The sequence below is a fragment of the Gossypium hirsutum genome, chromosome D04 (assembly GCF_007990345.1).
Source record: "Gossypium hirsutum isolate 1008001.06 chromosome D04, Gossypium_hirsutum_v2.1, whole genome shotgun sequence".
In the NCBI taxonomy this organism is placed as follows: Eukaryota; Viridiplantae; Streptophyta; class Magnoliopsida; order Malvales; family Malvaceae; genus Gossypium; species Gossypium hirsutum.
This window is the reverse complement of record NC_053440.1, coordinates 54615935-54629781: the sequence shown is the minus strand read 5'-3', so window position 1 is coordinate 54629781 and position 13847 is coordinate 54615935. Positions and strand designations below refer to the sequence as shown.

At 31.9% G+C, this 13847-nt stretch overlaps 2 protein-coding genes across 3 annotated transcripts; one reads left to right on the top strand and one right to left on the bottom strand.

Moving 5' to 3' along the window:
• Positions 1-1850: 1850 nt before the first annotated feature.
• LOC107945129 (protein PLANT CADMIUM RESISTANCE 2) lies at positions 1851-3990 on the top strand. Its single transcript, XM_041090958.1, has 4 exons — positions 1851-2117; positions 2193-2264; positions 2337-2546; positions 3760-3990. Exons 1-4 carry the CDS (start codon positions 1877-1879, stop codon positions 3834-3836), a joined length of 600 nt encoding a protein of 199 aa, XP_040946892.1. The 5' UTR covers positions 1851-1876; the 3' UTR covers positions 3837-3990.
• Positions 3991-5726: 1736 nt separating this feature from the next.
• Positions 5727-11934, bottom strand: LOC121215971 (something about silencing protein 10). 2 transcript variants are annotated; one of them, XM_041090957.1, is made up of 17 exons: positions 11676-11934; positions 11254-11364; positions 11074-11168; positions 10674-10752; positions 9919-10073; positions 9588-9734; positions 9343-9479; positions 8711-8798; positions 8138-8317; positions 7686-7850; positions 7518-7592; positions 7277-7416; positions 7053-7191; positions 6437-6714; positions 6290-6350; positions 6137-6205; positions 5727-6041 (listed from the first exon to the last, which is right to left on the bottom strand). In XM_041090957.1, exons 2-17 carry the CDS (start codon positions 11360-11362, stop codon positions 5910-5912), a joined length of 2049 nt encoding a protein of 682 aa, XP_040946891.1. In that variant the 5' UTR covers positions 11363-11364; positions 11676-11934; the 3' UTR covers positions 5727-5909. The 2 variants fall into 2 exon arrangements, with proteins under 2 accessions (XP_040946891.1, XP_040946890.1); XM_041090956.1 differs by having other exon boundaries at positions 11254-11444; positions 11676-11897.
• Positions 11935-13847: the final 1913 nt, after the last annotated feature.

The following is a 13847-nucleotide window of genomic DNA, read 5'->3' as shown; positions in this document are numbered from 1 at the left end:
TTTTGGTATTTAAATTTAATAATTAAATTCGTTTTGATCCTTGAATTTGAAAGTTTTAATGATGCGTCACTTTGAGATTGCGTTACATCATCACTCAAAAATTAAAACAATTATATAAATTTTCAGGTGATGACGTGATACCATATTAGAGTATTACATACAATGTTCTAACAACCGAACCAATGTTTGAACCGGTTTGACCACTGGTTCTCAATTTAATCGGTTTGATTGGTTCAAATGCTAGACCCAATTGTTAAAAATAAAAACTTTTATTAAATCAATTCAACTTGCTCAACTGCCAGTTTTTGTCCCACTTTTTTTTTTTACTGATCGAGCAATTTTCGATCCAATAACTCTTTTGTTTAGATTAGGATATTGATCAGTTCTCGATCTAGTCGGTTTGACTGACTTGATCACATCATCAAATCGACAGAATCCGAATTTAGGGACTAAAATAGATCTAGTTTACATTATAAATGTTATGAATGGTATAGCTATACAAATCTGTTGAAATCCCAGTTTTCCATCCAATTATTATAATAACATTTTTTGTTGGAATTAAACAAAAAATATACCCTAATATTAAAACCATACAAAGTCTTGGTCAGCTTTAAATATTGTTGATGTCGTTCTTAGCAACTTTCTTGCTTAACTCATCAACTTTTATATATATATATATAAAGGAGAGGCTTACCAACAGCTTCCTACCCAATTTCATATTTTGAAAATAAATGTTGAATTTTAATCTCTGAATTATACTGCGGGTTTAATCCATATACTTTAATTAAGTTAATTTAAGCTATTTTCAAAATTTTATGCAACAAACGTATTATTACATATGTAATGTCATGTCATATCAATTTATTAATTTCACGTGACACTAAGAAAAGGGTTACGTCGTTTTAGTTAGTAAATTTAACGAGCATTGCATAAGTCAAGACTAAAATTTTAAAATTTGAAAAGTATGGAAATTATAAATCCATAAATTACGTATAGTATGAGCCTAATAACATAACTTAGTGCTAGTGCTTTCAGAAAAAAGTTCTTTTGATAAGTGTCGTAGGAAAATGTTGTGAAAAAGTTTAGTTGTTAGTTTTTAATGTTCTCCGTTACTACCAAAAATTGAGGTTGAGTTAAAATATCCTTTCTAGACGTGATAGTAGAAAGTGAAAAATTAATTAGGTTATATGATATTTAAATAATTTAATATAATAATACATGAAAAATAAAATTTAAATACCTTTGAAGTAATTAATATAAATTATTTGTAAATTTGATAGTATATAAAATAATTTTAAAAATTAAATATAATAATAAATAAGATTTAAATAATTTAATATAATGATATATAAAATATAAATTAATCTGATTTTTTATATATTTTTTTAAATAGTTAATATAAATAAGGGTATTTTGATAATTTTTACTTTTAAATGTAAAAGCCAAAAATACCTAAATCTCAGCTTCTGCATTTGGGTAAAAACACACTTTTCCGCCTAGCTTTTAACTGTAAAAGTCAAGTGTTCTTCATTGCTTCTGCAGCGATCCAAAATTGCTTCTTCACCATAGCGGAGAACACACCCTTAATCTAACGGATTTAACTGCTACCCTTTGAGTCAAGATTCATATTTCAAAATTAGAAAAGTATAGGGACTTGAATGGACGAAATTAAAATTATATGGACTAAATTCACAACATAAGCATAGTATAAAGGATTGATAGCAAAATTTAACCAAAAATTTACAATGATTTACTTGCATCTGTATTAATCATTTAAAATTAAAACCCTTGACCATTTGAAACCTTCCACCAAGTTTCCACACATTATATATATATCGGAACTTGCATCTTACATAAGTGAACTATCCCACAAAACATGTACCCTCACGTGGATACCATGTCGGAAAATCCTCCAACTCCGACCTATTCAGTCGCCGGACATCAAGATCCAATCCCGGCTTCGGGAATTCCGGGGGTTCAATCCCATCCCATGACCATCCATCATCATATGCGTCATCAACCATATATCCCCCACAACTTATCACGAATTCCCTCCGCTCCGATACCCGGGCAATGGACTTCCGGTCTTTGTCATTGTTTCGACGACCCCGTAAACTGTAAGTCGATATAAATCTCGATGTTTTTGAAGTATTCATGTTTAACACTCACGTCTCATCGTCGTTTTCTTTTAGGTGCAATCACTTGTGTATGTCCATGTATCACTTTTGGACAAATAACCGAAATCATCAACCGAGGATCCAAATGTAAAATCTAAACTTACATCTAAATTTTTCGAAAGATTAAGTAGGAAACCTGATTGTGTTATGTTATTGTAGCTTGTGTTTCGAGGGGATTTTTATTTGGAATGTTGGCTATGGTGGGAGGTGCATGTTTTTATTCATGTTTTTACCGATCAAAGCTACGGGGACAATACGATTTGCCGGAGGAACCTTGTACGGATTGCTTGGTTCATTTTTGCTGTGCTGCTTGTGCTCTTTGTCAAGAATATAGAGAGCTCAAAAATCGTGGATTTGACATGGGAATTGGTAAATTTATGTTTTTCGCCCTCTCTATCTCTTCAATTATTATTATTTGCATATATATAGGGTTAATTACAAATTTGGTCCTCAAATTATACCACTTTTCCCACTTAGGTACTTCAAGTTTTTTTAGGGGTCAAAAGTAATACTTAAAACTATCAATTTCATCTCGTTTTACCCTAAAAATGTATGACATCCAGTAAAAACCTGACGTTTTTATTGGTTGGTATTGTGTTTTGGGTAATATGAGATGAAATTAATAGTCCCTTTTGACCATAAAAAAAACTTTTAAGTATCTAAGCGGGAAAAGTTGTATAATTTGAGAACTAATTTTGTATTTAAAGTCATATATACCAAGTCATTGATTTAGTGACAAAAGACTTCCGTTTTGTTTGAAGTTTTGGTCGACTTTAGGTCTAAGTTCGAATCTAGACAAGCCCATCCCTCTTTCCTTTATCTAATATATACGACTTGTTCACAACACAATCAAGTTCGGATTTGAAAATTTTTGTGTACCAGGATTGGGATAAAATTATAAACTTTTGAATGGTCAAAGTTAAAAAAATTGTCTAAAAGTACGAAAACTAAATTATCTAGTTTTTATAGGGATTGAAATGCAATTTCTCCATTTTTTGTTAAATATCACAATTTATATATATATTGACAAGTAGCCCTAAACATTTATAAAAACTAGCAATTATTTATATTATCTTTATTAATTTTAAATTTTAAAAAATTTAAATGAATTTTTTTTATTTTCCCTTAACTATGCCCCTGCCAATACTAGTTCTTCTAAGGGAAAAAAATAATAATTATCTTTGGAGAATACCCATTTTGTCCATCTAACTTCTTAGTTGACTATGCTTTAAAAAAACAACTTATTAATTGACTATGAAAATAAAATATGTAAAATATAAAATAAATAAATAAATCTTCCCTAAGGCAAAGTTTGCAATAAAATTAATAAAATTTTGTACAGATGGTTCCTTGTGCAATAATAAAAAATTGTACAACCATGTGAACACATTGACTAGGTCAACACAAATCATGCATGTTCAAGAATTAAATATTAGTTTACCTCGCATGGCATGTTTTCATGCATTGACTTGAAACTTGTATACTAGTAGTTAACACATCTAGTTATGTATGTATGTATGTATGTATGTATGTATGTATGAGAATAATAATTTAATTTGGTGGTTGGTACTGGAAAATGAAGGTTGGGAAGCCAACATGGACAGACAAAAGCGCGGAGTAACAATGGCTCCTATTGTAGTTCCCGGGATGGCAAGATAATTAATGATGATGATCCATGTTTATCCATGCATGCTTTGTTAAGCTATATCATGCTACTCATAGTAATGGCTTCTTGTTTGGTAGTAGTGTGTGCTTAATTGTAATCCACATCATATGCATATATATTTGCAATAAACATACACAGTTTCGAGCACATTTTTTTTGTGGTTAAAATATGTCATTAGTCCCTGTACTTTTACAGGATTTAAAATTTAATCCCCATCCTATTTTTTCAATTTAAAAATCGTAGTCTAAATTTTATCGGTTCAAGCAAATTCTGTCAGAATTTGACAATTTAATGTTTATTTTCTATAAATAATATACAACGTCATATGATGACAACTTAATTAATGATTGACTGAGAATATTGAATTCAAAAAATAAGAATTTTTAACTTTTTTAAATATAAGAACTAACGGCATATTTTAACTTTTTTTTCTTGCAAAAAATTACAGTACACGGCTTTGATAATCAGTATAGTATGTGATAAAACTCTACTTTGGTCCTTCAAAATAAAAATATTTCTATTTAATACATTTAAGAAGGAAAAAAACTTATAAATTAATACAAAATAATTACACTTTACGAAAGAATTATATTTCAATTCCGAACTTAAATGAATTTCCATTTTCACCCTTGAATACCGATTTTATTAACTTTGAAATAAATTGTCATCTTAAAAATACACGATGCGATTTGATGTATTAACGATATAAAATTGCAATAATAATTAATAAAAATAAAGAATATGTTTCTTTAAAGAAAAAACAAAATTAATATATATAAAATAAAGAGTTAGTATTTGATGTATTAACGATATAAAATTCTGTAAACTGTAAATGAAACCAATAATAATAAACACAATTCATAAATAAATAAATAAATAAATCACATCAGCAACAATAAACTAATGTTCATAAAAACTAAAAAAACCCATAAAAAATAATCTCTATTATATTAAGCAATAAATAAAACCCCTAGCTATGCAGCTGCCATAGCATCTTCTTCCTTCTGCAATTTCTCTCTTAAAAAGACACAAAGTACAATGACAAGTAAAATTACACCAAAAATTATTCCTGTGTATATGAATATAGGATCCATTGTATCAATTTAATAGTTCAATATATTTTATTAAGAAGAAAAAGAATACCTGGAGGCTTGAATTCAGAATCACATTGTTCTTGGTGATGTTGGTCTAATATATAGAGAGAGGGAGAGACAATAAGTTGGAAAGAATATTATAGATTATAGGGTACATAAATGTGGGCATTTATTATATGGATTCTCTTATTGATTTTTTTTTTTAATTTAGTACATAAATATTGAATGGAAAGTAATCCAATTCATTGATTTCAATTAAGGATTATTGCAATTTATTATGGTTTAATTCATAATTTAATATATTCCTATTAAGTAATTATTCATCTTTGTCAGAACAATTTTTTTCGACATTTCTTTTTAAAAATCCTCGCCGGAACACTTTCCTCTCCGGCCTAGTCCTCCATGTGTTCAACATTCCAAATGTAAACCCAAAAGTGACTTCACATTTCAATTCATAAAAATTCAATTTATTCTTTCACAATTTGCCATAAGCAATTCATACACAAAAAAGTCAAAGAAATAAAACTTCTTTTATTGTGAAAATTAAAAAAAAATCTAACTTTAAGCAAAAAGAAAGGTAAAATGTGCCAACGCCTGTTCTATTTTCCGATCCGACCACCACACTGTCATTTTCCACCTCAGTGTCTCCGTCTATGGCCACAACGGACTACGTTGGAGGGGAAGCCGACAACAAAGAAAGTTGTTCCGACAAAAGTGATTGAGAGGATAATTAGAGATGGATTTTATTTTTATTTTGTTTAGTTTTTATAAAATAAATGACATGAAGAATTATGTGGTAAAAAATATAAATTCCAAAATTGTCATCCAGTTAACGGCCACATCAGCGGGGCATTTAACAGTTTTGGACCAGTCATTGAACGGTTTTGGACTAAAAAGATGGTGACCATTTTTGTTACAATCTAACACAAAATTGGAACTATTACCAGCTTTCTTGATGCTTCAGGCTTTAATTCAGCCCTTGAATCTAATACTCCTACTGATTCCAACATTGATACCAGAGGCTTCTCCGCCGTATTGACTGACTGGTTTTCGAGTATCCCGGACCTGACCTTTCCTTTGTTTCTCTCGTTTCTTGCTTTGCAACTGTAAACCCCATCACACAAACAACAGCAGTGAGACACATAAATCCACAAACTCATACAATTTGACTAAAAGTATATTATCAAAAAGAATAATACCCTGTATTTCTTCCTTGGATTTTTAATGTTCTTATTCCGTTGTCGAGTCAAACCTCTATTCTTCTCTATCTGTTGCAATTTGACATGATTTTTTTTGTGTTAGGGAGCAGTGGAGAAAAATAACTCAGCAATACGAGAGAATAATGTAAGAACCTGATGAGTTATCTGTCGTTTTCCTTCGACAGTTTCAGGTAACGAGGGAGGCACTGAGGTCCTGCAAAAGGAAACACATCAGATAACATTCTATATGAACCAGTTTAAAAGTAGATAGACAGCTAAAAATGCAGTGGAGGAACATACCTTGTATATATCTCAGCCTTTGCAGCAAGTTTTGCGGCCCTTTGTTGCTTAACTTGTTTGTAAAATTCATCTTCTGATTCCTCAGTGTCTTCCGTATCATCATCCTCATCTCCAGAAATGCCTCCATTACCCCCATCATCTTCTTCCAACGTGTCATATTCACCTCCATGATCATCCTCGGATTTAACTGTTGCTCCTGCTAGTACTCTGAGTTCATGTTTCCTCCGTCTTTCTCCAATATCATCTCTCTTGGGTAAATCATCATCACCGGATATGACCTTCTCAACAGGGTAGAAGGGAGGGACAAAAGAAAAGTTCAAAAAAATCCATGGTACATATCAATCATGATGCAGAGTTTAACATGCAAACACTGTAACAAAGTGAATTGACCTGCCAAATTGCTACCACTAACAGACATGCTCAACTCAAAGAAAGGCTGGGACTAAACATATTGTTTTGAGTAGGTAATTGGCTTGTCCCATAAAGTGGTCAACAACACTCATTCAATACACTTACTACTTCCAAGTACATTCAGAAAGCTCATCAAAGAGATTTCTTATCAATATTAATAGTTTACTGGAGACATAAAAACAGGAAATCTTGTTGAGATTTATACCTTGGACTTGTTCTGTTTAGCTGTAATAAGTTTGGAAATATTAGAATGGTTTGAGCTTGCAAGCCCGTTACGTAATCCATGAGCACTTCCTTCAACATCCATTGCATCATCAACAAAATCATCATATGTTTCAAGCTGTCTGTTTCGTCAAAGTTGAATGAATTAGTACTCAGTACTGTCAATAGGGGTAACTAATTACAAAACAATAGGAAAAGCAGCAATACCCATTCACTGGTTTCCTATGTTTCTTGGTTTTATCAGGCTTTTGGATGTTGGAACTAAAGATTCCCTTCTGTTTCAGTTTTTCCTCAAGAGCTGCTCGTACTTTTAACATTTCCCTGCTTTGTACACCTACTTGGTCATTCTGCATTTATTTTGGAGAATATCAAGTAAGATATATTGCTACTCACTACATAACAGGGATGAAGAAATAGAAGGAAATATGAAGCAGTAGGCACGTCTTACCTCACGCTTAAGTTTCATCCCCTTGTTATCAAGGTTACTAGCAAACTCCAGTTTTAGCAAACTCCAGTCTTCAAGCTGATGCATGAAATAAGAGATCAAACGACAAGCAAAAACACAAACCTAAATGGCATATTGGGGAGAGATAATAGTAATGCTAACTTTGACTACCTCGGCCATTTGTAAATCCGTTACTAATGATGGGCCATGATCCTTAGTGCCAGAGTCAGATACCGGTTCAGCACTCTCTTTAACCAAGTTTTGTCCCATTTCAGCTCCTTTATTCTTCAGAATCTCCTCCCATTCAGAAGGAAGGTTCCCACCAAGTTGTTTCACCTGTTAAGTGGAGCAAGCATCAGAAAGAGGAAATAAAATAATGGGTTAAGTGCAATGAAATAAGATTTACACAGAAGTGTCCATCAGATATAACCAACCGTTATTAACCACTTGATTTTGCAAAATAACCAAAAAAAAAAATAGTATAAGTTAAAATATGGTTGGTTCTACCACTACAAGTCTGCAAATACAAGGGGGAAAAAACTCAATCATGGAAAGCATTGTGAATAGCATAGATATAAATTCATAAATCTAGAATACAATATTGGCTTTTCAAGGACAATGACCTTATCAATTAAGCCTTGGATCTCCACAATACGACCTAAGACGGGATGACCACGAACAGGCTGCCCTTCAGACTTGAGAAGAAGATAAAAGGTTATTGCTTGACAATAGGCCAGCAAAAGAATCTGCTTCACCTCCAAATAGCGCATCCCGCCTTCCAAAAGGATCTTCCCTTCTTTAGCCTTTGAAACACATAAAATCCTTTAACATGTCAGCAAAGAATATGAGGAATCTGATGTTACATCCAAAGTCTGAAATTATACTTTAAAGCAAGAAAAGTTATCCTACACACTGATTGTGGAGCTTTTCAACTCCATAAGAAGATTAGACCCATTACCATATATTGTTATAAATCAGAAATATCGCAACCAGCCAACCTTGCTTGTGGAGTTTAAAAACCTTATTTCCAAATTAACCACAAAAAAACATGTAATCATCTCAAACCACACACTTGAAGTTTCCCAAAGGACCTAGATGGACCCAACACACATATATGCTGTCAAATCAGTTGGCAGATCAAGTATAGTATCACCCTTCTATTCAAAAATAAAAATAACAAAAGAGAAGAAGAACACCTTTCTTAAAAGTGGATTAACTTTGCTTTCAAGCTCTTCGAGTGCAGCATCTAGCTCTGACAATAAGCCAATTAATTCTGGTGCAGAACTGAGGAGCAAAACTATTGACTTTAAGCCTTGGGGTAAGACTAAGAAAAACCAAGCAATCAACCCTCAAACCCATCCAAAAAAGAAGAGTGAATATCTGATGCATTTAATAAGATACAGAGGATACTTCTTCTAGGAAATAAATTGGTTAAGGTTTCCATTAAACAAAAAAATGTTGAGGCATATGTTTCAACACAAGTAGATTCAAAACTTAAAAAAAATGTCCACAAAATCCAAAATTTTCAAATACAATTCAAAAATATTTGTCTTACAAACCCATTTATCTATGGAGGTAGAGAGAGGCAAAAACCTTCCATCAGCCACTTAGACAATGCATTCAAAGAGAACCATTAATAAAACATAGAGCTTTACAACCAGAAGATTGATAAACAAAAAAACATGAAAAAAGATCAAATATTTAACAAACATAAGTATAGAAAATAAACGATGCTTAAACACAATGCTTACAGTGTAGGATTGTGAGTAAATATAAGTTATAAAACATACCAACAATAAATGAAATAACCAAAAGACGAAAACCACACCTGTGTACCACATCCATCAGCTCTTCCTTTGACAAAGCATTCAAATCCTTCTTGACCTCCTCAAATGTAGCCACATCATCCACAGGTTCTTCACTTGCTCGGGATAATTTTCCACCTTTTCCTTTCGATGACATTTCCTGTGCCGGAAACATTTTCTTAGTGACTAAAATATTTAAAGTTCATATCCCTTACACAAGCAAACAAAGTTCTCAATGCCAAAATAACAGGTAGCAAGCAAGCCTCACCTCTAAGGTCAATTCTCTATTAGTCTCGTCGTCACTAGCATCTTCAAGGCCAAAGTCTTCAATTGATAAATTTTTTGCTCTTTCCTTCTGTATTTCTTTCACCTCTTCCTCCTCTTCCCTGGGAGCCTCATCGTCACTTGAGTGCAACTTCAGAAGTACATCAAACAATAAGTGAAAAAACTTTCATCTATTCAAAAGAAGACATGAAAGAATCTTCAAAAGAAGATCATTCACAAACAGCCGTCCTTGAAAATTAGGCAGCAGCAAAAGAAGGCAGACAAGTAACCAATATAGAAGGAACCAGAAAGAGACCTGAAGTTCAAATTCTCACCTCAAAATCACGATTATCACCACCATAATATCTGCTCTTTATTCCACCCCATTGAGCCATTTCTTCTTTATCATCCTCATCATCTTCTTCTTCTTCAAGCATTTCATCCTCAGCTCCCCCAAACTTTGCTCTCAAGAATTTATGTTGCCTTGCAACTGCAAATCACAAGCAATAAGTAATCGATAGAAATGCAACTCCAAGAAAATGTAAACTGCAAATACTTGAAAAGGATGCATCATACAATAGGGTTTAGGGTTTAGGGTCATATCTATCTAAATTATCACCTTCAAAATCATATGGAAGGTAGAAAAAGGAGCACTGGGGGGTTGGGGGGACTATGTAACTAAGCTAGTTTCTTCTACAAAGAAGAATAATTTCAGACCAATAGCAAGTAAATTAACAGTGAAAGCAAGCGAGAAACAGAGGGAGGTCACTAGTACTGTAGAAACATTAGGCACCATTCTTCTAAACCAAGACTGAAATATCTAAACCAAAAATTCACACAAAACAAGCAAATATGTTGCTATATAGATTAACAAATTTATTGCTTTAACTCGTAGTTCAAATGAAAAGGAAAGGAAAAAAATTCTAGTATCTTAATTTAAATAAAACCCAAACTGCATCATTAAATTCAATGAACAAGATAAATCATTTAGCGTTCTTGTAATTAATGTTTTATAACATGCATGCCAAACATTCATTATGTTAATATTAAAGAAATGCAACAAACTGCAAAATATTCTGAACTCTCTTACTTTTTGCTGCAAACTTAGAAACTTGGGCATCATCAATATCATCATCTCCCTCATCATCATCATCATCATTATCTGTATCCTATATACGGAAAAACAAAGACACAATAAATATGTAATACAAAAAGGAAATGTATTGCCACCACTCTTGATACTGTCACCGATAGCAGTTCTATTAACATTCTACTATTTAGTACAAACTCGCCATCCTCTAGCAATCATTTTTTAGTTTTCTTTTATTTCCAAATCAATTCTTTTCAAATTATCTTGTATGTTAGAGTCAGAGTGACAAAAACTTTGCTCTCTTCCTTTTACAGGTTTCATTCATAAGGTTTCTTCCAAACACTAACGACACATATCTTAAACTAAAATTTTAACAAATGAAACAAATAAAAATAAGAACCTGAAGATTAAAAACAGGATGTTCATCATCTTCATCATCTGAGTCTCTAAAATCCCCATCCATATTCAAGGGAACAACATCCCTTTGCTTATGAACTGCAGAAAGTAAATTAAATAAATAATAAAAAAATAAGTATAAATATAAATAATTTATGAAAAAACACAGTGAATGTGAACTTACAAACATCAATTTCATCGTCCACGTTCTCAGGATTGAAGGCGTCGTTGGAACTATGTCTTCTCTTAGAATTTCTCTTATCTTTCTTCGAGATGTTTCCTCTCTTTCCCATTGCTAGAAAAAGAAAAGTGGCCAATTTTCGGTAACCGAGTTTGATTTGCTTCAGTATTTTTTTTTTTCAAACTGCAACATTTCTACAAATACAGAATTCCTTCTATCTATCTTTCTCTCTCACACAGATAAGAAAAAAAAAAAAAAGAACACACACAGATTTTGCTGGGGGCTGCCAAACAAATTAACATGTACAATAATGGAGTTTGGAATGACTATCTAAAAGCATAAATGAGGTAGATTTTCGAAATTCAAAGAGAAGCAAGCAACAAATAAAAAAGTACTCGAAAGAGTGACAGAGGGAGAAACGTTACCGTTGAGAGAGTGAGATGGACGGTGGCGGCGGCCGGCGAACTCAGGTGAGGTGAGGTGGTGAAGCAAGGCCGCAGCACAGCTGAACAATTTAATGAGAGACCGACGACTGACGGACAGAGATGCCTTGGAGAGGCCGACGGACACAGACACACAGTGGTCGGGGCGGCTGAGCAGCGGGTAAGGGTTTTTCCTTTTCTGCTGGGAATTTGGGTTTAGCAAGTTATAATTATTATTACATTTTTATTTGGGATTTTGGGCAATGGGTTGGCCGGTTCAAGTTGGGTATTTGAAATTATTAGGGCTCAGGTTTAATTTGGGCTTACAATTTTATTGGGTTTAAATATATATATCTAGGTAAAATGATCTTTTCAGTTCCTCTCAATTTCGATATTGAGCAATTTGGTCTCTCTAAAACAAAATCGGAGCAATTTAATCTCTGCCAATTCTGAAAGTGAACAACTAAAGAAAATTAATCACAAAATTAATGTTTTTCATCAATTTTACATAATTTTGATTGGTATAGTAACAAATTTAGCTCACATAATTTATACATTTTATCAATTTGGTCATGGTTTAACAAATTTAGCTCGCAATATTTTTGTAATTGTGTCAATGTTGAGGCTAAATTTGTTGATTTTTTTTACAGTAAATACCATTAACAAAATATGTAGACATCAAAGGGTAATTTTGTTATTATACCAATAAAATTATGCACGATTAACGAAAGATATTAATGTTGTGATTATTTGTCCTTAATTGTCCAGTTTCAAAATTAACAGGACTAAATTGCTTTGATTTTTTTAGAGAGATTAATTTTCTCAAATTCGAAGTTGAGAGGGACTATAAAGGTCTTTTTACCCTATATTTATTAAGGTATGTCAAGTCAATCTCCGCCCAAGTTCACTTCATGTTGTTTTAGGGTTAAATAACTTTTGGGGCTTAACCTGAGAACAAGTGTCAAGTTTAGGTCCTAATATGGGAACAATTGTCAAATTCATGGATTAACTTGGACAAAAAAAATGGGCCAAGCCCCAATATGAAAATAATTATCAAGTTTAGGGACTAAATTAGAAAAAAGTTTAGGCCCAATATGAGAGTTATTGCCAAGTTAAGGCCCCAAATAATAATTTAACCGATTGTTTTATTATGTTGAGCTAAATTATCCCTTTCAACTTGATAATCAAGCCTTTATGTTTATTTGCTCTTTTTACAATTATATTTTATTTATTTTGTTTTTTTATATTTTTATAAATTTTAAAGTTATTTTTAACACAATTTTTATATTTTTTTAATTTTGATCATTTTAAAAATATTTTAACACCATTTTTGAAGTTATTTTTAACACATTTTTGGTATATGAATATGATCTTTTCGAGGGAATGAATAGAAATTATCATAATTTAAAATTATTAATAATTTCATATAAAAAATATTTTTTATTTCATGGGAAGGTTTAAGAAATTCCACGTGTTCTTACAAAAACAAAATCGAGCCGTCGATAAAACAAAGGCATGTATTTTAATTATTTTCTTCAAAATTGTTTGGTAATAATTTTATTGGTCATCTAATTATAAAAAGTTACAAAATTGTCACTCAATTATTTAATTTGTCTTTTCTAGTCACCCAATCATAGATTTGTCCATGAGTCGGGCCGAGACAAAATTCTAGACCATTTGATAGGCCCAGGCCTAGCCTAAAAAATAGGTCTAAATTTTTGCTCAAGCCCTACTCGATTTATAGATGCTAAACTCTGGCTCGGTCTAGCCCATATTAAAATTTTTTATATAAAAAATTAGAAAATATAATACATCAAAAACATTAAAAATATTAAAATTAATGTTTCCAAACAAATTGAAAATAAATTAAAAAAGTCTTTATACTTAAATAACACCGAGATAAGTACAACTTAATAAACAAATACCTCTAAAATAGTAACAAAATTAACAATAAAATAACAATTATATAATATTCAAACTATAACAACAAAATACTAGTAACATAATAATGAAATGACAACAAAACTGTGGGAAAACAACAACAAAACAACAATTTTTCTTTTTACAAATTCTGGCCAAGCCTTGACAAAAAAAAATCTTACACAAGGCTCGACCCATTTTCTAAACGGACCTTATTTTTTATTGCCTAAGTTTATTTTTCGGGTCTATATTTTT